The sequence below is a fragment of the Gossypium arboreum genome, chromosome 9, assembly GCF_025698485.1.
Source record: "Gossypium arboreum isolate Shixiya-1 chromosome 9, ASM2569848v2, whole genome shotgun sequence".
Lineage (NCBI taxonomy): Eukaryota > Viridiplantae > Streptophyta > Magnoliopsida > Malvales > Malvaceae > Gossypium > Gossypium arboreum.
This window is the reverse complement of record NC_069078.1, coordinates 65,516,346-65,544,314: the sequence shown is the minus strand read 5'-3', so window position 1 is coordinate 65,544,314 and position 27,969 is coordinate 65,516,346. Positions and strand designations below refer to the sequence as shown.

At 35.4% G+C, this 27,969-nt stretch overlaps 1 protein-coding gene and 1 pseudogene across 1 annotated transcript; both read left to right on the top strand.

Moving 5' to 3' along the window:
* The first annotated feature begins 104 nt into the window (after positions 1 to 104).
* On the top strand, positions 105 to 3,718 carry LOC108457160 (pentatricopeptide repeat-containing protein At5g46460, mitochondrial). Its single transcript, XM_017756050.2, has 2 exons — positions 105 to 3,303; positions 3,413 to 3,718. Exon 1 carries the CDS (start codon positions 876 to 878, stop codon positions 2,997 to 2,999), a length of 2,124 nt encoding a protein of 707 aa, XP_017611539.1. The 5' UTR covers positions 105 to 875; the 3' UTR covers positions 3,000 to 3,303; positions 3,413 to 3,718.
* Positions 3,399 to 23,943, top strand: LOC108455486 (alpha,alpha-trehalose-phosphate synthase [UDP-forming] 1-like; annotated as a pseudogene).
* Positions 23,944 to 27,969: the final 4,026 nt, after the last annotated feature.

The window sequence follows — 27,969 nt, the reverse complement described above, 5'->3', positions numbered from 1 at the left end:
AGGCTAAATTCTACTGTTAGTCCCCGAACTTGTATAGAATTTGAGAATTGGTCTCTGTACTTATAATAAACATTAAATGCTCTTAATTTTTCAATTTAAAAAATCTTAGTCTAATAATTATTATTGTCAGTAGTTTTTGTCAAAATTTGTCAAGTTAATATATATATATTTTTTCAATCATATGACACAAGTTGACAAACTTATCTTCTGTATCTTATGAATAGGGAGTTTGTTTTGAAATCATTCGCCCTGCACCCACCCTGAGTATATGCTTCAACAGGAATCACGTACACAAGGATAGATTGATACAATATAAACCTCTCGTAAAATGCTCCCCCATAACCTAGTAGATAAAGTACATCACATGACTTTGGCACTGGACATTCTAAAAATAGGTATTATCAGGTTGGGTGAATTCAATAATAGATGCATAGCAGCATTCTAGCTTTCCTTCTCCTTCCAGGACCTATCTAAAAGAGAATTTAGTTTTTTTCGATTATGAATACTTAAATAGGGCGAACCATTTAGTAGATATCTTTACTTTGGAACAAAATAATTAGAATAGAATTAGGCTCGGTCAATTGGAATATGTATTATCCATATATTATCTACTATTTTAATAATTGAATTGAGATTTTTAAATAAAAAAATAAGACTATTTTTAACTTTTTTTTAATATAGACTAAATCTCAAAATTTGTCAAAGTCTAGGGGCTAATAGAAAATTTTTACCAATATTGAAATACTTGCTTGAATTTTTAAAAGTAATCGAACGGAATGGAATGGAATTAATTTTTATTTATAATTGCTCTCTCCCATTGCTGAGTACTATTTGAAAATTGTTTGCTTTGTTCTTCGGTTTTAGTGACAGTTCTTATGAACAAAAGTACTGTCAAAATCTCGCGCGCTTTTATTCAAAAACCCAAACAATCAAATACTCTTTTTCAGTATCTCAATCTTCCTTCGGAATCTTTCACTACAATTTCTTGTAATGCAAATTCTCATTCCCCCAAATATAAATTTTTACTCTCCGATCACCTAAAGAACCGAAGATTGGATGAAGCTCGTGAGGTTTTAAACAAAATCCCATTCCCTGGGGTGCATTTATACACCATGGTGATCGACGGGTATGCGTTGAATCATCGGCTTGACGATGCAATTCAACTGTTCGAGAAAATGCCGGTGAGAGATACCGTTTCGTGGAATTCAATGATTAAAGGGTGTTTGAATGGCGGGGATTTAATTACGGCCAAGAAGCTTTTCGATGAAATGCCTGGACGGAATGTTGTTTCTTGGACGACAATGGTAAATGGGTATTTGCAGTTTGGGAAAATCGAGGTGGCTGAGAGGTTGTTTTTTGAGATGCCTGTGAAGGATGTTGCGGCGTGGAATTCAATGATTTATGGGTATTTGAAATCTGGGAGAGTTGATGAGGCGGTTAATTTGTTTAGAAAGATGCCATCTAGGAATGTAATTTCATGGACTTCAATGATTGATGGGTTGGATTATAATGGAAGAAATGATGAAGCTTTAATTTTTTATAAAAAGATGGTGGGTTTTGGTGTTAAGCTGAGTTCAAACACGCTTTCTTGCGTGTTGAAAGCTTGTGCAAATGTCATGGCTTTGCATTTGGGTGTTCAAACTCATTGCCAAGTAGTTAAATTGGGGTTTTCTTTTGATGAATTTATATGTACTTCGCTTTTAACTTTTTATGCAAACTGCAAGCAAATGGAAAATGCTTGCAAGGTTTTCAATGAGCAACTGCATGGGAATGTGGTAAAATGGACAGCTCTTTTGACTGGTTATGGCTTGAACCATAAGCATGAATCTGCATTGATGGTTTTTGGAGACATGATACGAATGGCTGTCCTCCCAAATCAATCATCTTTCACTAGTGCTTTGAATTCGTGCAGTGGATTAGAGGCTCTAGACAAGGGTAAAGAGATCCATGCTGTGTCTGTCAAGCTAGGTCTGGACTCTGATGTATTTGTTGGTAATTCTCTAATTGTAATGTATACTGTATGTGGGAGTATTAATGATGCTGTAGCTGCATTTAGTAATATTGGTGAGAAAAATGTTGTCTCATGGAACTCCATTATTGTTGGATCTGCAAAGCATGGTCAAGGTAAGTTGGTTCTCACACTCTTTAGCCGGATGATACGTGATGAAGTTGATCCGGATGAGATTTCATTCACGGGGTTGCTCTCTGCTTGCAGCCATTCTGGGATGTTGCAAAAAGCTAGATGCTTTTTTGAGTATATTAGTCGATATAAATCCACTGCGATAAAGCTTCAGCACTATGTTTGTATGGTTGATGTCCTCGGTAGATGTGGTAAATTGGAAGAAGCAGAGGGGCTAATTAAAAATATGCAGGTAAAACCGAATTCTATAGTATGGCTAGCTTTGCTTAGTGCTTGTAGGATGCATTCTAACTTAGGAGTGGCTGAAAGGGCTGCAAAATCAATCCTTGATCTTGAACCGAATTGCAGTGCTGCCTATGTTTTGTTGTCAAATATATATGCTTCTGCCGGTAAATGGAGTGATGTCTCAAGAATGAGAGTAAGGATGAAACAAGCAGGGATCGTGAAACAACTAGGTTGCAGCTGGGTTATTTTGAGGGGAGTGCGACATGAGTTTGTTTGTGCAGATAGGTCTCACCCTCTTAGTGAAAAAATATATCAAAAGCTGGACTGGTTGGGAGGGAAGTTGAAGGAGTTTGGGTATGTTCCAGATGAGAGTTTTGCCCTGCATGATGTGGAGGATGAACAGAAGCAAGAGATGTTGTTGTATCACAGTGAGAGGCTTGCTGTTGCATTCGGATTGGTGACTACCGCAGAGGGCAGCACAATAACAGTGATGAAGAATCTTCGTGCATGTGGCGATTGTCACAGTGCCATTAAGCTCATAGCTAAGATCGTTGGGCGTGAAATCATTGTAAGAGATTCTACACGCTTTCATCACTTCCGAAATGGGATGTGCTCTTGTGGGGATTATTGGTAGCAAGTTACAAGGGTTGCCTTGCGAATAACATTTTGATCGTTCACTGAAGTTAAAGCTGTTTCTTTTCATTTCCAACCCCCTTGGATTTACCTTTCAGTCTACAAACAAGTAAATCAAGCCAAAAATCCATGTAGAAAGAACTGGAGTGTGAAGGGCTAGAAGTGCAAGGAATTGAAGGTTTAGGTCACAAAAGAGGAGAGATGAGTTGTCATGGACATGAAGTGGTGAATACAAGGAAGCTCGATTAGGGTTCAAATATTGCCTCGGTTGGAGCTGTTGCTATCTATGTTACTCGGAATAAAATGTGAGTGTCCAATACGAGTATATTTAATTGTTTCAAAATTTTCATGTATTCCAAAAATCCTTGGAAGATTATATCCTCATACACAAATGTCAAACATGAATACTTCAAGAAAAATGAGAAGGCAAAACAATCTCGATTACCAATGCTACTGTGGTTTTCTTGGGAAGCAACATGGGTTAAAGGTTCAGCAGTAAGGGGCAAAACTGGTCAGTCTCTCTATTAGCATAAATCTGTGGTATCATCCATATTAAACTTCACTTCTTTGTACTGACTAGAAAGTCAAGCATGCTATTTAGGAGTAAAGGGATGTTAATTTAAATGAATACTAGATGTTTGATATCTGAATTCTTAGGTTAAGCTATGTTAATCTTGGATATGAAAATATGATCATATTTTACTTCTTCTGATAGCATAAGTTGTGGCCTTCATTCTTCCATTGCTATGATTTGTAAATCAATACTAATTTTCCATTCACATTGCTAATCAAGCTTCAATTATTTACTCTCAGTTCAGAAAACTACAAATGTTATGTTAATTGGCTAATACAAACAAAAACTGGGTTGAGATTCTATTTGCAATGGTAATCCACTGAGATAAACAAAACTGTAGCCCTAAAACAGCAGATTTCAAATTAAATTAATATTAGCAATTTATATGTCTAGATGTTCTTCTTCAAAGCAGATTTGTAATAATAATAACAACAATAATAGTAATGAGCAAAATTGTGGGGACTACTGCATGGCCTAAAAAGAGATAGGAAAAGTTCTGTTGCATTTGGCCCTTTTTCAATGGCGGAAACGGTTATGGAAAGCTAAGTCTGTCAGAGTGATGAATCTTTATATATATATATACACACAGACACACGATTATTTTGTACATGGCAATAGGTTTTCTTTTTATTTTGAATTCTTTTGTATTTTAGCCCACACAGCATTTAAGCCCTCCAAAATATCCAAATCCTTTTTGCCAATTTGCTTGATTCCTCCCTCTCAATCCCCTTCTCGTATTCAAAAATAATTTCATCCAAGATTCTTGGCAACTTGAAACTAGTGCTGGCTGATGAAGGATGAAGTTCTGCAAAGATAAAAGAAAAAAAATAATAGAGAGAAGTAGAATTCTGCAGATGAAGGATAGAAAATTTAAGGAAACATTGCGAGAGGAGAAAATATCGGGGAAATCGCATGGCTAACAACATATATATATTTATATATACATATCCCTGGTAGCCAAATCAGCCAAAATAACTAACAAAATAATAGAATCAACAAAGTATCCTAACAGAATAGCAATGGCGGCCATAACCAACCAAATAACAACCAGATGAAAAGAAAAATGAAGATAAATGACCTGAAACACTAAAACGCTAACGTTTAAATTGTACTGATTTGCCGTGTAACGGTTAGTGCACTTCTGGGTAAACTGATCACTACAATTCTTTATTGATTCTTTTTTCCTTTCCAGTTGTTTTTATTATGTTTGCAATGTTTTTAATGAAAGTTTTTAAGAGAGCATTTAATAAAGCTATTTTGTCTTATTTAAATAGATAAAATAGTCATAACCTATTTGGTAAAATAATTCTCTTATTCTAATAAACTACTAAAAAATAAGTAAAATAATTCCCTTATTCTAAAATATTCTATAATATCTCAAATAATTTATTCTAAGATTTATCTAACTAAATAAGATTTATCTGCCTAAATAACTTTAAAATATATCCCAAAATATATGGGTTTCACATATTTCAACACCCTCCCTCAAGTTGGTGCATATATATCAATCATGTCCAACTTACTTACAAGAAAATCAAAGCTTGTCTTAGAGAGCCTTTTGGTGAGTATGTCAGTAATCTGTTGTTTTGAAGGAACAAACGACATGCACACTTGACCTTCTTGAATCTTCTCCTTGATAAAGTGTCTATCAATCTCAACATGTTTAGTTCTGTCATGCTGGACTGAGTTGTGAGCAATACTAATGGTAGCTTTGCTATCACAGTACAATTTCATTGGTGAAGTTATTGGTTTCCTCACCTCTTCCATAATTCTTTTTAAACACATCATTTCACAAATTTCTTGAGCCATTGATCTAAACTCAGCCTTTGCACTACTTCTTGCTACAACATTTTGTTTTTTGCTTCGCCAAGTCACAAGGTTTTCCCAAACAAATGTATAGTATCATGATGTAGATCTTCTATTTGTTATTGAGTCTGCCCAATCTGCATCTGTATAAGCTTCAATTCCTCTTTGTTCAGGTTTCCTGAAGAATAAACCATTTTCAGGGAACTCTTCAAGTATCTTAGAATCCGAAACACTGCTTCTTCATGTTCCTCCATTGGGGAGTGCATAAATTGACTCACTAAGCTCACTGCAAAAGCTATGTCTGGCCTTATATGTGATAAGTAAATTAACTTACGGCCTTATATGTGATAAGTAAATTAACTTACGGACTAATATTTAGTACTGCCCTTTATCAACTAACCTTCTTTATTTCCAAATTTTACATTTGGATCAATTGGTGTGTCAGTTGGGCGACAACCACTCATACTAGTCTCTTTTAAAAGATCAATCACATATTTTTTCTGAGAGACTACAAGACCCTTATTTGATCAAGTAACTTCCATTCTAAGAAAGTATTTCAAAGGACCCAAGTCTTTGATCTCAAACTCCAATGCTAGATGCTCTTTGAGACACCTTATTTCATCTACATCATCTCCTGTAAGAGTGATATCATCGACATAAACTATAATAACTGTTATTCTACCTTTTTGTGAGTGTTGATAGAATATTGTGTGGTCAGCTTGCCCTTATGAGTAACTTTGTTTTTTAACAACTTGAATGAACCGTTCAAACCAAGCTCGAGAAGACTACTTTAGACCATACAAAGATTTCTTGAGCTTACATACTCGAATTTCAAATTTTTCTTCAAAACCTGAAGGAGGATCCATGTAAACTTATTCTTCAAGTTTCTCATTTAGGAAAGCATGCTTTACATCTAGCTGCTGTAAGGACTAATCAAGATTAACAACAATTGCTAAAAGAACTCTAACTAAATTTGATTTGGCTACTGGAGCAAATGTTTCAAGATAATCTATCCCGTATGTTTGAGTGTACCCTTTAGCCACCAGTCAGGCTTTGTATCTCTCTAAAGATCCATTCGGTTTGAATTTGGTTGTGAACACCCATTTATAGCCCACAGTTTTTTTTCCCTACAGGTAATTCCACTGTTTCCTATGTACTTGTTTTTTCAAGAGCGTTCATCTCCTCTAAAATAGCCTTCTTACACTCAGGAACTTATAAAGCATCTTTCACATTTTTGGGTATTTTCACAGTATTGAGACACGAAACAAAGGTTGAGAATGTCGAAGACAAGACTTTATATGACACAAAGTTAGACATGGGATGTTTGAAACATTTCTAACACCTTTTCTTTTAGCAATTGAAATATCTAAATCAGAAAATTTATTGGTTGGATTATGAGCTTTACCTGGACTTTTGACAAGATCTTGCAGGTTGGATTCTTGGTGATGAATCTGGTGGATTCCACTTTCTTGATTTCGATTTCTTCTTGAGTAAACAATTAACTCCTTTGTTTGTTTTTTATTCTCATGATCAAACTCTACACCTTCATATTCCTTTTCATTAACAACATTAACATCATTAATTTCTATGTTAATCATAAATTTACCTTTCCCATTATTAGAATCTCTATGTTGTATATTTTTAGTGTTTTCTTGATCAATTATAGAATCTTTCTTACTATAATTCCCGCATTAAAGATTAGAATCAAACTAAGATTGCCTTTTAACAAATGTGACATCCATTGTAACAATAATCTTCTGATCAATTGGATCGTAACATTTGTAACCCTAATTATTAGAAGTATAGCCAACAAAGATGCATTTTTTTGCTCTAGGATCTAGTTTACCTTGGTTGTGAAGATGAACAAAAACACTACACCCAAAAACTCGGAGGGATAAATATGTGATCAATTTAGAGTTGGGAAAGTTATATTTAAAAAGACTAAAAGGAGTTCTATAGTTTAGAGTTTTACTAGGCATTCTATTAATAAGATATGTAGCTGTTAACAAGGCTTCACCCCAAAGATAATGCGGTACCTAACTAGTGAACATCAAGGCTCTAGTTACTTACAAAAGATGTCGGTTTTTTCTTTCTACAACCCCATTTTATTGTGGTGTATTTGTACAAGAGCTTTTGTGTACTATACCATGTTTGGTTAAGAAAACACCTAATTAGTCACTAAAAAATACCCCACCATTGTCACTATGAAGTACTTCTATTCTCACACCAAATTGTGTTTTCAATATAATATAAAAAGACTGAAACACATTTTTAGCTTCTGACTTATCTTTTAATAAGAACACCCAACAAATACGAGTATGATCATTAATAAATGCGATAAACCAATGTTTTCCTAAAAAAGTTGAGACTCTTGAAGGTCCCCAAACATCACTATGAATTAACGAAAAAGATTTGGAAGATTTATATTTTTGAGGTAGGAAGAATGACCAATGATGTTTAGCCAATTCACAAAATTCACAGTGATATGAAGAAAGACTTCTGTTTTTAAATAGATCAGGTAAAAAATATCTTAAATAGTAAAAATTAGGATGTCCAAGCCTATATCATAACCTTATCAAAACTAGAAGCAGAATTTAAACATAAGTTGTTGGTTGACTTAGACGGTCGTCGTCAAGAAAGTAAATTCCACCATATTCTTTAGCATTGCCAATCATCCTCCCTGAGACTATGTCCTGAAATTTACACGTAGAGGAGTTAAATATAACATGACAATTCGAGGACTGGGATAATTTACTGACTGATATGAGATTACAAGCTAGATTTGACACATGTAAAACATCATGTAAAACTAAGGAAGGCGAAATTTTAACAATGCCTTTCACAGCTATTGTCAAGAATGACCTATCTGCTACTTTGATTTTTTTGTTTCTTGCACAGGGTGTGTAAGTTGAAAAAAATAAAATATTCTAGAATATCTCAAATAATTTATTCCAAGATTTATCTACCTAAATAAGATTTATTGGTTTCGCATAGTTCAACATTTAATTTTGTTATGAAGGTGTGAAGGAATTTGAGACCAGATGAATTGGTTTGGCTAGCGTAAGTGTTCCTGATGAAATTGAACGAAAGGCATTAACTGAAGCTTTAGCTGAAAAGGTCAGACTAGAAAAGAATGAAGATCTTAACTGTTGTTAAAGAAATGCAATTCCATAAGCTTGGAAAAGTTTATAGGATTATATGTTTAATTTTGTGCTTAAATTAATGCAGAGGTGCATACTGGTGTTTCTTGATGAAGAAATTGTTCATCAATATTATAATGGATCCTGTAACAACATATTGTGGCCATTGTTTCACTATCTCAGACTTCTGCAAGACAGCTGCCTTGCAACCACTCGGAGCTTCCAATCTCAGTTCGATGCTTATAAGAAAGTGAACAAGTTGTTTGCCGATGTGGTTAACGAGCACTACGAGGAAGGGGATGTGGTTTGGTGCCATGATTACCACCTAACGTTTCTTCCAAGATACCTAAAAGAATGGAACAGTAAAATGAAAATCGGTTGGTTTCTGCATACCTCATTTCTTCTTCTGAAATCCATCGGACACTGCCATCTCGATTGGAGCCACTGAGGTCTGTTCATGCTGCTGATTTAGTAGGGTAAGTTCATTTTACTTAAGGCATTGTTTTATTGGAATGCAGAGTCAATTTTCTTGTCTTTCTTTCAATGTTTATGTATTAGTAGGTTGCTTGGATATATGAATTGAGCTTAGTTTGCATGTTGGATGAAGGTATTTAAATTTCCACTAAATATAGTATTAAAAATGCACTTTGGGTTCGACTCTGTAGGGAGCTTAAACATTCCTCAGGTTTTATCACTGCAAGCAAAACGACAGTTAATATCAAATTACATGTCTTCTTGCTGCTATATGATAACCTTTCAATTTTCTATCATTCCACTGCCTTGTACCCAATGTGATACAAACTGTTGTAGTCATTCCGCCTGAACACTTGCAATAAACTGTTGGCCATTTATATTCTTTTATGTTTGTCCGATACCTAAAAGAAAAAATGCTGTCTAGATTGGGGAGTGATTATGCTGATTCGTGATTTGAGAGGTTGATTCAATCCAATGGTTATGGATATACTGAAATCTCCCTACGTTGGATTGCAAAGCACTTAATTGTGAAATGAGAACAAATTCAAACAATCTTGTTTTGAGACGCTTGTGAGTTGTGCAACATCATGAATTTTTTGTTTGAACTGCTGTAAAACTGCAATGTCAGTTTTAATGCACTCTTGTATCACTTTGAGTATGTTGTTTCTTTCTGTCAAAATCATTTTATGTTATAGTTCTCAAGGCCATTACCGTGGCATCGTTTTAATTTCTAGTTTGTTGATGTTCCAGCTTCCATGTATATGACTATGCAAGGCATTTTGTTTGTGCTTGCTCTCGTATTCTCAGGCTGGAGGGCACACTCGAAGGAGTAGAGGATTGAGGAAAGTTGACTCGTGTAGCTGTAGTATGTCATAGCTAATCTCTTTCATCTTTTTCCATCGAAGAATCTTCAAATTGCCAATTTAATTTGCTCTTTTGCATGGACCTTTTAGCATTTTAAAATACATTTATCCCTTATCACATCTACTCTTTTTGTTGCTTGGGATCTTGAAATTACAGTTTCCAGTAGGGATTGATCCTGATAATTTCATTTGAGCTCGTGAACTCCCTTAAGTACAAAATCTTATGGAAGAACTGAAAGAGAGGTTTGCGGGTCTAAAGGTAGGAATTGAATTTTTTTTTTGCTTAATTGGTATCAGTTATGTTTGTGTAGTTTGATTTAAAGGAAGCAACTTTCAAACTATTTTTGAGTTGCTTATGGGTTCATGTTTAATAATGGTAAGGTAATGTTGGGCGTTGATCAGATTGATATGATCGAGGGAATAACACAAAAGATTTTGGCATTTGAAATGTTTCTCAAGTAAAATCCCAATTTGGGTGATAAGGTGGTTCTCTTGAAAATTGTTGTCCCTACCAGGACAGATGTTCCTAACTGTATGCTCAGAAACACTTTTCATCTTCTTTCTGTTTACCTGAAAGATTGTGTTAACTTTTGCAATGAGAACTGCCATGGGATTAAACAGATTAACATTATCATACTAATACTCTGTTGGGTTTTTCACACAGGAAGTAAAACAAAACTAAGTTATTCGGATGAAATATGAAGCTCTTGTTGAAGCTAGAGCAACAAAGCAATAATTCCGGATAAAGTATGAAGGAAGCTTAAGCTTCGAAGACTTGAGAATTGCAAGAAAGAAACTACCAACAAAATAGAAATTTTTTTGGAAGAAATGAATTTTTCTTACTTTCCATTTCATCCAGCTAAAGTATATGTGATACAACAGAATATGACAGTTACCTAATGTCTAATTGTTACCACTAATACATGACTTAAGTTAGGCTGAAATTACATTCAAAAGAAGCTGACATATCAGCTATTACATCAAACATAAATGAACAACAACAACTCTTACTAACTTGAAGTCACATTACAAAGAAACTAAATCAAGTTACAAATGAACAAAAAAATGTTGTTGCACTGGTTAGGCTTGGATGTTGGTTTCCTGTTGCATTGCAGGCTAAAAATTTAACACTCCTCCTTGGGCTATATGCAACAAACACCAATCTTTCTTCTCAAAACATCAAATCATGTGGCACCGAGAGACTTGGTTAAAATATCAGCAAACTGGTTTTCTGAGCTGCAATGAACCAGATTCACTTCCCCCAATTGTTCAGCCTCTCGAACAAAATGAAACTTAATCTTAAAATGTTTAGTTTTTCTATAAAAAACTGGATTCTTGGCTATAGCAACTGCTGACTAATTATCAACCCTGATCTCAATTGCTTCAACTTGTTCTTCATTCAAATCACACAAAATTTTCCTAAGCCAAATGGCTTGATTAACAACTGCTGCAGCTGCAATGTATTCAACTTCAGCTGTAGATTGAGCAACAGTTTGTTGCTTCTTTGAGCTCCAACAGAAAACTCCTGAGCCAAGAGTAAAAAAGTATCCAGAGGTGCTTTTCATGTCATCAATGGACCCTGACCAATCACTATCTGAATACCCTATCAATTTGAGCTTTTTTGCCTTCTCAAAATTTACTTCATAATTCAAAGTTCCCTTTATATATATGAGAACTCTCTTTGCTGCTTTAAAATGCACAACATCACAACAAGGCATAAATCTGGATAGCAAACTAACAACATACATAATATTAGGCCTAGTAGCTGTTAAGTAAAGTAAACAACCTACTAAGCTTCGATATTCCTTCTCATCAACTCTCTCTTGATTCCCACAACTAGTCAGCTTCTCCCCTTGAGCCACTGATGTGCTGACTGTTTTGTAATTGGACATACAAAATCTGTTGAAAATCTTCAAAGCATAAGCATGTTGGCTAATGAAGATGCCTTGATCAGATTGGTTTACTTCCATGGCAAGGAAGTATGTCATGACTCCCAAATCTGTCATCTTAAAGACTTCTTGCATTTACACCTTGAACTCATTAATCAATTCTTCTTTGCTTCTAGTCACATGTAAGTCATCCACATAAAGTGAGACAATTAGAAAAGTTTCATGTTCTGACCTTTTTGTAAAAAGTGTAGGTTCATTAACACTTTTTTCAAACCCGAGCCTAGTCAGGTATGCATCAACCCTGTCATACTAGGCCTTTGGTGCCTGCTTTAGACCATATAAGGCCTTTTTCAACTTATAGACTTTTTCCTCCTCACCAGGAGCCTTGAACCCCTCTGGTTGTTCAATAAAAATTTCTTCATTGAGAAAGCCATTCAGAAAAGCAGACTTGACATCGAGCTGGTGAATTATCCATTACTTCTGTGCAGTTAAGGAAAATAAAAGTTTAATTGTGTCTAGCCTTACTACTGAGCAAATGTCTCTATAAAATCAATGCTATATTGCTGACTATAGCCTTTCACCACAAGCCTTGCTTTGTGCTTGTTCAATGAGCCATCAGCATTGTATTTGGCTCTAAACACCCACTTGACACCTATGAATTTCTTCTAATCTAGTCTGTCAACCAATTCCCAAGTGTCATTCTTGTGGATCATATCTAATTCAGCTTCCATGGCATTCTTCCAACTCTTGTTCTTGGCAGCTTTCTCAAAGTTTGAAGGCTCAACTGTTGCAACATTACATATTTATTAGATGTCAGCAATAGTTCTAGTGCCTCTCACAGGTTTTTCATCAAAGTCTTCATCAGTTGGCCTTTCTTCAACTGGTTTCAAACTGCTGTCTAGCTGATTTTCTTCACTCAAACTTGTATCTGCATCACTCCAACTCCAAACTTTTTCTTCATCAAACCTCATATCCCTACTCACCAAAATCTTCTTTATTGAGGGATCAAATACTCTGTAGCCCTTATTGAAGCTGTTATAACCAACAAAGATTCTAGGAACAGATCTTTTATCAAGTTTGGTTCTCTTCTCAGTTGGAATGTGAGTATAGCAGACACAACCAAACACTTTTAAGTGTGACACAGTAGGCTTGAGTCCATGCCAGGCTTCAAAAGGAGTTTTGTCCTTAACAGCAGCAGTAGGCAGCTTGTTGAGTAGGTAAACTGAGGTCTTGACAGCCTCAGCCCAAAATTTGCTTGGCAACTTACTCTCAAATAATAAACATCTGGTCATATCAAGCACAGTTCGATTCTTCGTCTCACATACTCTATTTTGCTGAAGAGTATAGACTGTTGTTAGCTGATGATGAATTCCATCTTTCTCACGCAACATCTGAAACTTGTCAAACAAATACTTAGTACCATTATCTAATCTCAAAGCTTTAATCTTATAGCCTGATTGATTCTCAATTAAGGCTTTAAATTTGCTGAATGCCTCAAATACTTCTGATTTTTGCTTCAAAAAATAGATCCAACAGAATCTACTGAAATCGTCAATAAACAGCACAAAGTATTTGCTGTCATTCAAAGAGAAAGTCTTCATTGGTCCACAAATGTCAGTGTGAACTAATTCGAGCTTGCCTCGAGCTCTTTATGCCTTATTAACTGGAAAAAGGCAGTCTTGCCTGCTTACCAAGCTGGCAAACTTCACAAACATCATCACTGACCTCAATTTTGGACATGTCTTCAACCAAATTCAATCTATTCAGTAAACCAAGTGATTTGTAACTGACATGGCCTAACCTCTTGTGCCATAAACTAGCTAAGTCAGTAACACTAGTGTAGGCCTTATTCTCTATCTGATTTATATCCAGAATAAAACACCTATTAGTCATAGCCACTGTAACCAGTACTTGGCCAAATGAATCCTCAACAACACAGGAGTTATTCTTGAAAACCAGTGAATAACCTTTCTCAATTAGCTGATCAACACTAAGTAGGTTTTGGTCTATGTCAGGCACATAAAGTACATCAAAAATAACTTTGTTACCTAAATGTGTGTTAATCACTGCATCTCATTTTCCTCTGGCCTCAATAAGGTTTCCATTTTCAACTCTAACTTTTGAAATAAACCTTCTGTCAAGCTTCTTGAACAGCCTTTCATCTGAAGCTATATGGTGAGGACAACCACTGTCAACTAACCAGTTCTTACTGATTTTGTTTGAGGTTGCATAACAGGATGTAGAGAAAACATGCTCCTCTTGAGGTTGAAGGTCTTCAGCAGCTTTAACTTGTATTTGCTGCTGACTTTATACCTTCCTTTTGTTTTTTCACATTTTCTCAACATGACCAAACTGTTTACATCTCTAGCATTGAACATCTGGTCTGTGCCAACAGTTCTTCTCCAAATGTGTGGTCTTTTTGCAGTGAATGCATGGTGGAAAGCTTTTTTTTTTCAACATCCCTTTTTGATTTCTCCCTTTTGTCAAGCCATGGTTTCTTGCCTTTGTAGCTTGAACTTGAGCTTTCTTTGGTCTTTGCTTGGAAAGCTCATTCAGGGTGCTCTTCTTGCCTATTGACCCTCCTTTGCTCAAGTGCATATAGGGAATTTACCAACTCAGACAGTAAAATGGCTGATAAATTCCTCGAGTCCTCCAATAAAGAGATCTTTGACTCAAATTTTTCAGGGAGAGTTGTAATGACCTTTTCAACAACTCAGCTCTCACTGAAATCATCACCAATGAGCCTAATGTTATTGACTATAGCCATTATCCTAGCATAGTACTGCTTGATGGTCTCTGACTCTTTCATCTTCAATTTCTCAAAGACTTTCCTAAGGTTGATCAATTGCTGCTGTCTTGTTTTGTCTGACCCCATAAACTCCTACTTTAGCTTCTCCCATGCTTGCTTTGGTAAGTCACAAGCCATTATCCTAGTAAAAATCACATCGGATACTCTATTTTGTAGGCAAGCCATAGCCTTGTGCTTCTTGGCACAATCTTCACTATGTTGCCTTATCTGTGCAATGGTGGGATTGGCCCTCAATGGAGATGGTTTAGCATCATTTTCTACAACATTCTACAAGCCGTGTGCTTGGAGATATGTCTTCATCTTCACTACCCAAATGTGGTAGTTTTCTTCAGCAAACACAGGTGGTAGTGGTGTAAAGCTCATCCTTACAGCAAACAAATAGACCAACAAAAAATAGCTTCTGCTTCTTTTCTCTTTAAGTTTTCTCCACAAAGAAAGATACCAACAATAGAGGCCCTCAAAGATGACAGGCTCTTGATACCATTTGTTGGGTTTTTCATACAGAAAGAAAAACAAAACCAAGTTATCCGGATGAAATATGAAGCTCTTGTTGAAGCTAGAGCAACAAAGCAATAATTTTGAATAAAGTATGAAGGAAGCTTAAGCTTCGAAGACTTGAGAATTGCAAGAAAGAAACTACCAAAAAAACAGAATTTTTTTGGAAGAAATGAATTTTTCTTACTTTCCATTTCATCCGGCTAAAGTATATGTGATACAATAGAATAAGACAGTTACCTAATGTCTAACTGCTACCACTAATACATGACTTAAGTTAAGCTAAAATTACATTCAAAAGAAGCTGACATATCAATTATTACATCAAACATAAATGAACAACAACAACTCTTACTAACTTGAAGTCACATTACAAAGAAACTAAATCAAGTTACAAATGAACAAAAAATTGTTGTTGCACTAGTTAGGCTTGGATGCTGGTTTCCTGTTGCATTGCAGGCCAAAAATTTAACATTCTCTAGCATCTCAAGGTGCAGTACTCTTGTGTTGATTTTCCTTCTTATTATGCCATACTGACTTTTTTGATAATCAATTGTTGCATCTATTATTTAAATAGAACATGCAGTGCTATCTTTATCTTCAGCGGACACTTTTTAATAGTGAATCTGATTCCCATGAGTTATTTATTGCTTTTTTACCATAATATTGTCTCATTTCATTTTGTTTTCCAATAATTTGTAGTTTTGTCAAGGCCATTTTAACCCTCCCCTTGTACTGACTCCTCAAACCTTACATGTTTACTTTCTTGATATCATGGATAAAGAGCTTACAAGCCAGGTCCATGAGATTGTTGGATGCATTAATGGAAGATTTGGAACCCTTACTGATGCACCAATACATCAGATTGAGAAAAAAAATCATAACTATACTTAACAATAAAATATTGGGAAAAGCCCACATACGAAGAAGATTTTTTATTGCCGTAAAAAAAAGTAGGAGTCTCATTCCTATTAAAATAGGAATGGGAAGTGGAACAAAAGGTATGATCCATGAATATTGATATGCATGCTCCATAAAAACTTTTTTTTATTTTTTCTTAATTAATCGTTTCTAATTCACTGACTCTTATCTCTTTTGATTGAAAAGGAGCAATAAAAAAATCGAGAGATTACAAAGTTAATTGGGATTTTCTATTCTTAATTTTTTAATCTTTCGCAATTATTTCAAAAATATTTAAATTTCGAAGTTAGAAGTAATCAAGTGATCTCACCGAGTTACTATAATGAAAAACAAAATAATTCTCTGGTTTGTCTATACCTTATTACCTTTTATCCATCACTATATATGATAAAAGAGTGAACTAAAGGTTATTGCTTGGTTGGAAAGATACTGCCCCCTCCCCCCCTTTTTTCCCGCAAAAAATAGTCAAAGCTTTATATTATTTACTTCAACATTTAGTCGATTTTCTAAAATTGTAGGTGAAACAATGAATAAGACAGTTTACGATACAGATATAGGTTCTTAGGTTATGATTGTCAAAGTATTATTTATGAGAGGGTATGCACGTGCATAGATAGTTTGTGTGTTTTTCAATGTTGATGCATATATAGGTTAATAAATACAATACAAAGAATATGATTAATCAACAATGATCTAGCTAGAAAGCATTTCACAGCTCACATAACATTTTCCTTTTCAAAGGACAAGGAAAGCCTTTCGTTTTCTTATACGGGCACTTTTCCATGCCAGTAAGGCATGTCAGTAGACCTTCTAATTTAAGTAGAAATTTCCCATGAGTCTAAACATTCTTAGCAAGATTTTAGCATACTAAGATATAACTTCACATTTTGTGAGTTGAACAGTCATGCTTATGAGTTTTTTATGTCCCAAATGAATTTCTGAAATTTAATATCTGGTTAAGATTTAAATCATTGAAAACTCCATACTTTTGTAACACATTAATTTGCAGTTTAACTTTTTGTGGGGTATGTTATTGAGTCGATTTTATTGCATAATTGATAGAAGAAGACGTTCCAAACATTACTTTGCTTGACTCAATCTTCTAAGCTGCTGAATATAAAAAAACATTGTGGTCCTTTCTACAACTTGTCTCGAGTTCTATAGCATTTTCCTTACTATTTTTCAGGATCACTCGCTTGATTTTCACACCTTATGCACACTATATGTTGTTACCTGTGCTGACTTTTGTGTTATTAATACCGATTGAAATCATTATTTTTGTTTGAAATTATAACTTGACTTTAGGCATGTCTGAACTTTTGTTGAAGTTGGCCTACATGTAGCATATGATGCAGACAAGAAGTAGAGAACCATGCAGATGCTGCTAAAGTTGATGCAGCTGTTCAATTTCAGTTTATTTTGTTACTTCAAGCGATGTTTTGTAATTTAGTAAATTAGAACCAAGTTGTTAATGTACTTGATGTATTTTTATTGACATTTGAGCTGATAAATCAGCTTTACCAAGTGTGCAAGTTTAGTTTATCAAGTTTTAATGTAATTAGTGGTAGTAGGTAGATGTTTAGGTGAATTTTTTTTTGTTTTTTGATCAGTCTATTGACTGATATATGTAATGGCATTATGCCTCAATTTGAAGTTAATGAAAATATGCATTTTCTTCTTCATTTTTCTGGCTTCACTCAAGCAAATAGCTTAAGCTTCATATCTATTTTTTGTTGTTTGCTTAAAAAGTATCGAGCCTTCAAGCTCAAGTTTCTGTCTTTGCAATTCATTATCATTCTTAGTTCCAACAATTGGTATCTAGAGCTCATTTCTTAGTAAACATGTCATTTCTTCAACCCTTAAAACCATGTCTTCATCAGGATTCTCTCCAGCTACACCACTAGTCCTCAATAGAGAAGACTACCACATTTTGGTAGTAAAAATAAGAACCTACCTGTAGGCATTTGACCTATGGAAAGTTGTCAACTCGGATGTTGAACTAGCACCTCTAAGTGCCAATCCCATAGTGGCTCAGATCAGGCAGCACACAGATGAAAGAACAAAAAGACATAAGGCCATGTCTTGTATCCAAAAAAGTGTGTCTGATGTGATCTTCACAAGGATCATGGCTTGTGAGTCACCAAAGCAAGCTTGGGATAGGCTGAAGGAAGAGTTCCAAGGAATTGAAAGAACAAGATAGCAACAACTACTGAATTTGATAATGGACTTTGAAAATTTGAAGATGAATGAGGAAAAAACAGTGAAGCAATACTCAGACAAAATTTTGGTTGTAGTGAACAACATCAGATTACTTGGGGACCAGTTTAGTGAAGTAAGAATTATAGAGAATGCCATTTCCACCTTGCCTGAAAGATATGAGGCCAAGATTTCATCCTTTGAAGACTTGAGAGATCTGACTAGCATCTCATTGACTAAGCTAATCAATGCTCTTTATGCTCAAGAGCAAAACAGAGCCAATAGACAGGAGGAACACCAAGAAGGTACCTTCCAAGCCAAGAGCAGACTTGCCTTGAACTCCTCTAGCTACAAAGGGAAGAAGACCTGGTCAAACAAGCTTAGAACAGATGGTGCAAGAAGATATCCACCTTGTCCACACTGCAGAAGGCTGAATCATCCAAGACAAAATTATTGGTTCAGGCCTGATGTGCAGTGCAAAGTCTGCAAAAAGATGGGCCATGCTGAGAAAGTTTGTAGAAACAAAGGTAAGCTGGGACAAAACCAACCTCAACAGCCAAGAGCTAAAGCTCAAGTGGAAAAAGAAGGTAGTCCCCAAGAAGAGCAAGTCTTTGCAGTCTCTTACTCATCTGCCAAAAGAAAAGCCATAAAATGGTGGCTAATAGACAGTGGCTGCACCAACCACATAACCCATGATGTTACTATTTTTAAGAACATTGACAGAAGCTTCAAAATAAGGGTGAAAGTTGGAAATAGACATTTCATCAAAGCTGAAGGCAAAGGAGATGTGCTGATTGACATTCATATAGGTACCAAATTTGTTTCAAATGTCTTGTTTGTGCATGAAATTGATAGAAACTTGCTTAGTATAGCTCAGCTGCTTGAAAAGGGCTATTCAGTAGTATTTAAAGGCAAAGAATACTTGATCAGTGATCCAAGTGGATCCAAACTTATGTCAGTGACCATAGCTAACAGAAGCTTTGTGGTGGATTGAAACAAGGGCTCAAACAGTGCCTACACAGTTGTTTTAGATGAGTCCAAGCTATGGCACAAAAGGCTGGGCCATGCCATCTACAAGTCATTGGTTCTAATGACCAAAGGAGACTTGGTTGAAAACTTCTCCAAATCAATTGAGAAAGAAGAAGTCTGTGAAGTATGTCAGTTAGGGAAGCAAGCCAAATTGCCATTCCCTTCAAACAAAGCCTGGAAAGCCTTTGAAAGGTTGCAGCTAGTTCACAATGATGTGTATGGCCCTATGAAGACACTGTCTTTAAATGACAGTATGTATTTTATCCTGTTCATTGATGATTACTTGAAGTATTGTTGGATTTGCTTCCTAAAGCACAAGTTAAAAGTGGCATTAGTGTTTTGAAAGTTCAAAACTACAGTAGAAACAGAAACAAGTTGCAAGCTGAAGACCTAAATGTCAGACAATGGTACTGAATACACTTCAGCAAGGTTTCAAGGCTTTTGTGATGAAGCAAGTATCAAGCACCAGCTCACCAACATCTACACACCTCAACAAAATGGTGTTAGTGAAAGAAAGAATAGAAGCTTGAGGGATATGGCAAGATGTCTGTTGTTTAAGAGGAATTTGCCCAAGACCTTATGGGATGAAGTAGTTAACACTGCTGTATATCTTCAAAACAGACTACCAACCAAGGCTTTAGTTTAGAAAATTCCATTTGAGGATGGTTTGGATTCAAAACATCACTAGCTCACCTGAGAGTATTTGGATGTACATGCTATACTCATATTCCAGTAGTAAAGAGAGACAAGCTATCCAAGAAGGCTCAACCTGCCATATTGGTGGGCTACAACAATTTCAAGAAGGGCTATAGGATCTTGGATCCTTCAACCAATAGAATGTTTGTAGGCAGGGATGTTGTATTTGATGAGAAAACAAACTAGAATTGGGATAAAAATGAACTAGAAACTGCTGCTGAAGACCTGGTGACAGATCAGACTAAAGCTGATCAAAATGATCCTGAAATGGATATTAATAATGAACCAGTCAGGGGAACTAGACCATTGGTTGAGATATATGCAAGAACAGATGTGATTACTATTGAACCAGGTTGTTTTGAAGAGGCTGAAACTCATCAAGGATGGAAATAGGCCATGCTTTATGAAATGAGTATGATAGAAAAAAACAAGACCTGAGAGCTAGTTGCAAGACTAGCCAACAAAAAGGTCATTAGAGTGAAGTGGGTGTTTCGATCCAAGCACAATGCTGATGGAACTCTGAACAAGCTAAAAGCAAGGCTGGTCGTAAAGGGATTCAGTCAAAAGTATGATATAAATTACTTTGAAACCTTTGCACCAGTAACCAGACTAGACACAATCAGGTTGCTGGTTGCCTTGGCTACACAAAAACAGTGAAAAATTCATCAACTAGATGTAAAGTCAGCTTTCTTTAATGATTTTCTTGAAGAGGAGATTTATGTTGAGCAGCCTGAAGGCTTCAAAATAGCTGACAAGGAAGATAGTGTCTACGGGTTGAATAAGGCATTGTATGGTTTAAAACAGACACTAAGAGCCTGGTATGATAGAATCGATAGCTACTTACTTGGCTAGCTTGGGGTTCAAAAAAAGCATCATTAAGCTTACTTTGTATGTGAAGATAGAAGGTGTTGAAACACAGCTCATAGTGTCCTTGTATGTTGATGATCTACTGGTAACAGGAAGCAACAATACCATGCTAGCTGATTTCAAAGAAAAAATGGAAAAGATGTTCCAGATGTCTGATTTGGGACAAATGTCCTACTTCCTTGGCATGGAAGTGTCTCAAACTGAACAAAGGATCTTATTAAGTCAAAAGGCTTTTGCCTTAAAGATTCTGAACAAATTCTCCATGCTGAATTGCAAAGCAACAAACACACTAGTTGCTGTTGGAGAAAAGCTATTGAGCCAATGTGATTTTAAAAAGATTTGTGAAACAACCTACGGGAGTTTGGTTGGATGTTTGCTCCATTTAACTGCCATTAGACTAGATATTATGTTTGCTATGAGTTTGCTATCTAGATTCATGCACGGTTGCATTGAGAAGCATTTACAAGCCACCAAAAGGGTTCTTAGGTACATCAAAGGTACACCGAGCTTTGGAATGAAGTTCACCAAGGCTAAAAGCATGAAACTAGTTGGTTATGCTGATAGTGATTAGGCCAGATCAGTAGATGACATGAAGAGCACCATAGGGTATCTATTTACCCTTAGATCAGCCATCTTTTGTTAGAGTTCGAAGAAGCAAAATGTTGTTGCTCAATTAACTGCTGAAGCAAAATATGTAGCAACTACTAGTGCTGCTAAGCAAGCCATTTGGCTAAGGAAATTGATGATCGACTTGAATCTACACCAAAGGGAAGTAACAGAGATCAATTGTGACAATAAATCTACTGTTGCAATTGAAAAGAATCCTGCATTCCATGGGAGAACAAAGCATTTCAAAATTAAGTTTCATTTTGTTAGGGAGATGGAACAGGCTCAAGAAGTGAAACTGATTCATTATAGTTTTGAGGATCAGCTTGCTGATATCTTAACCAAGCCCCTTACTGTGTCGAGGTTCATCCATTTGAGAGCTAAAATGGGAGTATGCAACATGCAAGCTATTGAGAAGTGCTGAAGTTGGCCTGCATGCAACACATGATGCAGACAAGAACCATAGAACCATGCAGATGCTGCTGAAGTTGATGCAGCTGTTCAATTTCAGTTTATTTTGTTACTTCAAGTGATGTTTTGTAACTTAGTTAAATTAGAATTAGAACCAAGTTGTTAATGTACTTGATGTATTTTTGCTAACATTTGAGCCGATAAATCAGCTTTACCAAGTTTGCAAGTTTAGTTTATCAAGTTTCAATGTAATTAGTGGTAGTAGGTAGATGTTTAGATGAAATTTGTTTATTTTTTGATCAGCCTATTGACTGATATATGTAATGGAATTATACCTCAATTTGAAGTTAATGAAAATACACATTTTCTTCTTCATTTTTATGGCTTTCTCTTAAGCAAATAACTTAAGCTTCATATCTGATTTATGTTGTTTGCTTAACAAGCATCAAGCCTTCAAGCTCAAGTTTCTGTCTTTGTAATTCATCATCATTCTTAGTTCCAACAACTTTTGGCAATTAAAAAATTATGCAGATGTAGCTCTTGTGACATCTTTGAGGGATGGAATGAACTTTGCCAGCTATGAGTCTGTTGCTTGCCAAGCATCCAACAAAGATGTAGCTATCTGATTTGGATTATACATATGTTTAGGGATTTTTCTAGATGTGTAAACCTTAAAGCTTAAATTTTCATAAGAACGTCTCTGCATATTTTCCAGTTTGCTGGGGCTACTCAGTTTCTTGGTGGTGGAGCTATTCTGGTTAATCCGTGGAATGTCACTGGAGTTTCTGGTGAAAAAGAAATTGTCAGTACCATAACTTCATGCATGTGACTTCACATACATCTTAAGAATGGGCCACATCGTTTATAAGGTGGTGGTCATAGCTTAGTACTCATATTATCTTCTATGAAAACTCGAGGGATGGATACACTGGTGCTTATAATGCTAGAGAAAGATAGAAAGAAGACCTTTCTCACAACTCTTTCCCGTTTTTTTTTTCCTTTTTTAATTAGAAAAATGGAACACCAAAACTTTTCTTTTCAAAATCTTGGAATTTAAGTTGTCAAATTGGAGAAAGATTGCATGGTTTCCCTTTTTTATGCATATCTCTTGTTTCAATTTTATGGTAAACCTTGAAGCTTTCCCTTTGTAGTGAACTTAATGAAACCATTGTTGAAGCTCAATCGAGGACAAGACAAATTCAACCATCACTCCCTATTGAAGTTACGGTTGATCATTACACACTTTTGCATAATCAATTGCACATATTGGTATGCTAACTTTTGTAGTGCTTCTTTATTTGAAAATGTTGAAAAGGCCCTGCTTCTCTTGCTCTCTATCTCTGAACATTATAGGGGAAGAGAAAAACTGCTCCTAGCGTGCATTTTCATTTTTGTAATCAGCCTGCCATGTTATAGGGATTTAATGCAACTTTAACTGAACCACTGGATACCCCTGGGAAGAAGGGCAATCAAATTAAAGAATTGGAGCCTAAGTTACATCTGTATTTACGAAAACCTTTTGAGGAAGCTTTGTGATGATCCGAAGACAACAGTTCTTGTCCTCGATCGAAGCAATAGGAATGTCCTCAATAATTTTATGAATCCTTATTTTCAACTTATTGCATTTTTTCTTTAAAACAAAATCTCTGAACTTGTAATATGCACTGCAGAACTTCGGTGGTTACAACTTATGGTTGGCAACCAAAAATGGGATGTTTTTACATGTTACAACAAGAAAATGAATAATGACTACGCCTGAATATACAAGTATCGAATGTGTGGATAATGTTAAGGTACATAACATAAGTTTGATAAAGCTCGTAATCTGTATGAAATTCTTCTGGCTCTAGACTTTCTGATGCTTACTTGTGATTTCAGCAGTATTTGAGTATTTTACAGAAAGAACTCATCGATCTCATTTTGAGCACCAGGAAACATCGCTCATATGGGACTATAGATATTCAGGTCCTTATTAATAGACCCTTCTATTTAGCGTAAACGATCACTTGAATTTATATTGTTTCTTGCTTTTACCGACTTATCTTCTAAACAACTAAATAAAAGAGTGTAGATGTCGAGTTTGGAAGACTTCAAGCAAAAGATCTATTGATGCATCTTTGGATTTTTCTGATCTCTAACTTATCTTTCGATGTTGTCCAAGGTAGTTAGTCCAATGTTTTTAGATCCATTATGCTTTCATGGTACTATAAGCTCATCTGCTATTCAATCATGACCACAAGTTGTCTCATATCATGCTTTAATGTATATATAGGGTGGGAAAATCGATTAAATCTTCAGAGAAATAGTTCATATAACAAAGGCATAAAAGAACCCATCAATTATGTGCTATACGAGGAAATATGAGTTTGGAAAATGAATGTGTTATAGGGTTTATCCTCAAACTAATGAAAAATTGTGTTGAGTTTTTAATCACAAAACAAGAACAAAAGAACTAGAATTTGTGTTGAAAGGTAAAAACAGAAACAAAAACAGATGTTGAAGGAGAAAAGAAGTTGACTTATCTCATTACATTTTTTAGCAATAAAAATTTGTATATATAGTTTTATTACATTGAAAGAACAATAAATTTTTGCTTGTGCAAGTGAACAAGCTGTAACATCATCTTAATGATAATGTAGGACCTGTCTAAAACTGCTAAGTACTTGACTAACTTTAACTAGTCAAAAAGTTTCTGTCAAATCAAATACAGGTCGCTTGTTACAAAAAAGTATTTCATTTGGATATTCTGCAATTGGTTTAGGATGAAGACATTTATACATTTTTTTGAGCTAGAATATAGAATATCCTTCAAAAGTCCCAGCTTCAGTATCACCCCAAGAACCAACATTAGTCGGGACATCTGCTGCCAGATCGACTGCAGCTCACCTTAAGAGACAACGTTCAATGTTGACTATAAAAGGGAACAAGAGCTATTCCTAGTTGCAGCTATGTTTCAATCAACAGTGGCTGTCAAATGTCATTACAGGAGGTTTCAATCCCGACTTTGTTAACACCCTAAGTACCAACACCAGTCAGGACATCCATTGTCAGATCAAGGGCAACTCACCTTAAGAAACAATGTTCTGTGTCGACTATACAAGGGAACAAGAGCTATTCCATAGTTTGAGTTTATTCGATTTCTTATATTTGAATTTGATTTTTTGTTTGGTTTTATGTTTGATATTTGTGCTTTGAATTAAAAAAATTAATATAAAAAAGTTAAAAATTAATAGTGCTTGAATTTATTCATTTAATGATTGGAGTTTAAATTGAATTGAATTTAATTAAAATTCTTGCATGAATTTTATTGAGTTAAAATCGATTGGTTGCTTTGTTCTTCCATTTTTAGTGATAGTTCTTATGCACAAAAGTAATGTTGAAATTTGACGCCTATTTTTCAAAAGTCCAAACAATCAAGTTACCCTTTTCAGAATCTCAGTCTTTCATTACAGTTTCTACTGGATTTTTTTATGAAGAAAGGATTGAAACTGGAGCAAAAAAGATTAAAAAAATGGAGAAAGATCAGCTTGTGATCAATTGTTTCATTTAAGAAAAAGCCGATACAATGTTTACAATAACAAGTGAGCTTAAATAAGCTAATAATAATAATAATAATACAAATCGGCTTAATCTTGTAAGTTGATTCATACAACTTGCTTCCTCATTGGTTGATTTTAGTCTAATCAACACCCAAAATGTCTTATCAAAAATCATCACTGTTTCAGTGCAAGTTGGCAACTTGCAGAGTAAGGAGCTCACATGTGTGGGTTCGTCTGACAGAGCTCACACCTTTAGTGACGTTACAGGTTTGGTGAGCTCGTATGTTTGGATGAGCTTGCAATCTTAGTGAGCTCACACATTTGAAGAACTCACAGATTTTTAGGAGCTCACAGTTTTGCGATCAGGGTTTGCCAACTCATGGATGGTCACTTCGCAACACTCCTCATTGACCTCCATGTTGTTGCAAACCCCAATACCATTACGTAGCTTTTCAAACTTCATTTTCTCAAGGGTTTTTGTTAGAATGTCAGCTAATTGATCTTGTGAACTGTAATGAACCAAAGTTACTTCCTTGGTTTGTTCTAATTCTCTCACAAAGTGATACTTGATTTTGAAGTGTTTTGCTCTTCCATGGAACACTGGATTTTTTTGCAATTGCAACAGCAGAGTAATTATCACATTTAATCTCTATTGCTTCTTCTTGTTTCAAATTTAAATCATCTAGCAGTTTCCTTAACCAAATAGCTTGATTCAGAATTGTTGAGGCTGCAACATACTCAACTTCAGCAGTTGACTATGCCACTGTTTCTTACTTCTTCAAGCTCCAACAGAACATGCTCGATCCTAAAGTAAAGAAATAACCTGAGGTACTTTTCATGTCTTCAGTAGACCTAGCCTAATCACTATCTGAATACCCAAGTAGTTTGACTTTTTCTGTCTTCACAAATCTTACTCCATGGCTTAGAGTTCCTCTTATGTATCATAGACCTTTTTTTGCTACTTTGTAGTGGTTCACATTGTAGCAATGCATGAATCTTGATAACAGATTTATAGCAAACATTATGTCAGATCTGGATACTATCAAGTAAAGTAGACGTCCCACCAAGCTTCTGTGGCTTTCTTCATCAACCTTCTCAGCATTTTCATTGCTTGTGAGTTTCTCACCTTGAGTAATAGGGGTGCTCCCAGGTTTACAATTCTCTATATTCTATCTTCGTATAATTTTTGTTGCGAACCTCTTCTGGTTTATGAAGATTGCATCGCAAGCTTGATTCACCTCCAAACCAAAAAAGCATGTCATTTCACCTAAGTCTTGAATACAAGTATTGGTTCATTGTTGCTGTCAATCACAAGTAAATCATCACCATATACCAATTTTCTTCACATATAATGTGGGCTCGTTGATGCTTCTTTCAAAATCCATCTCCATCAGATGACTGTCAATTCTTTCATACCATTCTTTTGGTGATTGTTTCAAGCCATATAATGCTTTGTTTAGTTTGTACACTTTGGCCTCGCTCCCAGGTACTGTGAACCCTTGAGGTTACTCAACATAAATTTTTTCCTTTAGAAATCCATTTAAGAAGACTAACTTTACACCCATTTGATGTATCCTCTAACCCTTTTGAACTAAAAAAGTTATTAGCAGCCCTATGGTGTCTAACCTCACAACAGGGCAAAGGTTTCAATGAAGTTCACTCCATATTACTGGCTAAACCCTTTCACAACCAACCTTGCTTTATATCTATTGACTGATCCATTAGGATTCATTTTGATTTTGAACACTCACTTAACTCCAATCACTTTCTTGTGAACTAGTCTATCCACAAGTTCCCATGTTTCATTTTTGTTAATCATGTTATCTTTCATAGTTGTTAGCCATTCATCTTCTTGAGCAACTTCTTCAAAAGTGATTGGTTCTAGTTTCGTCAAATTACACCATTGATAAATTTCAGTGATGAACCTAGTTCCTCTCACTGGTTGTTCATCGACTGGATCGTTTTCAGTTTGGTCTCTTGTAACACCCCAAACCTGGCCTAGACGTTATGATCGAATCTGGCGATGTCACATGGAATGGGTTTTAGAAACTACTAACACAATAAAACTATTTCGAATGTGCTACTCTATTTGCATAGAATTATTATCAAAACGGTCATTCATGTTTAGTTAACTTGCCTTAAAAATGTTTAAAAGCGGAAGCTTATGAAAAACCATTGTAATTAAGTAAAACCGTTCATGGTTTGAGAAAACATTTGCTTTCAGTAAAATCCTGGTTTTTATCAAGTTTTGCAGTTGTAAGTTCATAAACACTGTAAAAATCCAATTTTAAGCAAAATAGTCCATAAAGTCTCAATTACAAAAGAAATACCCAACAATTTAAAATGAAACCATAAATCAAAAGTGACACATTTTTAAAAGAGTGGTCACCGTCGAGTCCATCGCTGCACCGATCCGCCTAACTCTGTGGATTACTTGTACAGAACAGATAGAAGAAAGGGTGAGTTTACGTAAACTCAGTGTAATCCCTACAAAATTAAGCAGGCACATATACAGAATAATCGATATCAGTCAAATACAGTCTTAGGCCTAAGCCCATTACAGATTTAGATGCAAATTTGGGCCTTAACCTATCTTAGATACAAATACGGATATGTAGTCAGATACAGAAATCAGGACTCTACCCCTAGCCTCCAC

Bases quoted from the DNA above. Each gene is read 5' to 3' on its own strand.
- LOC108457160 (XM_017756050.2), top strand. From the start codon at position 876: ATGAACAAAAGTACTGTCAAAATCTCGCGCGCTTTTATTCAAAAACCC.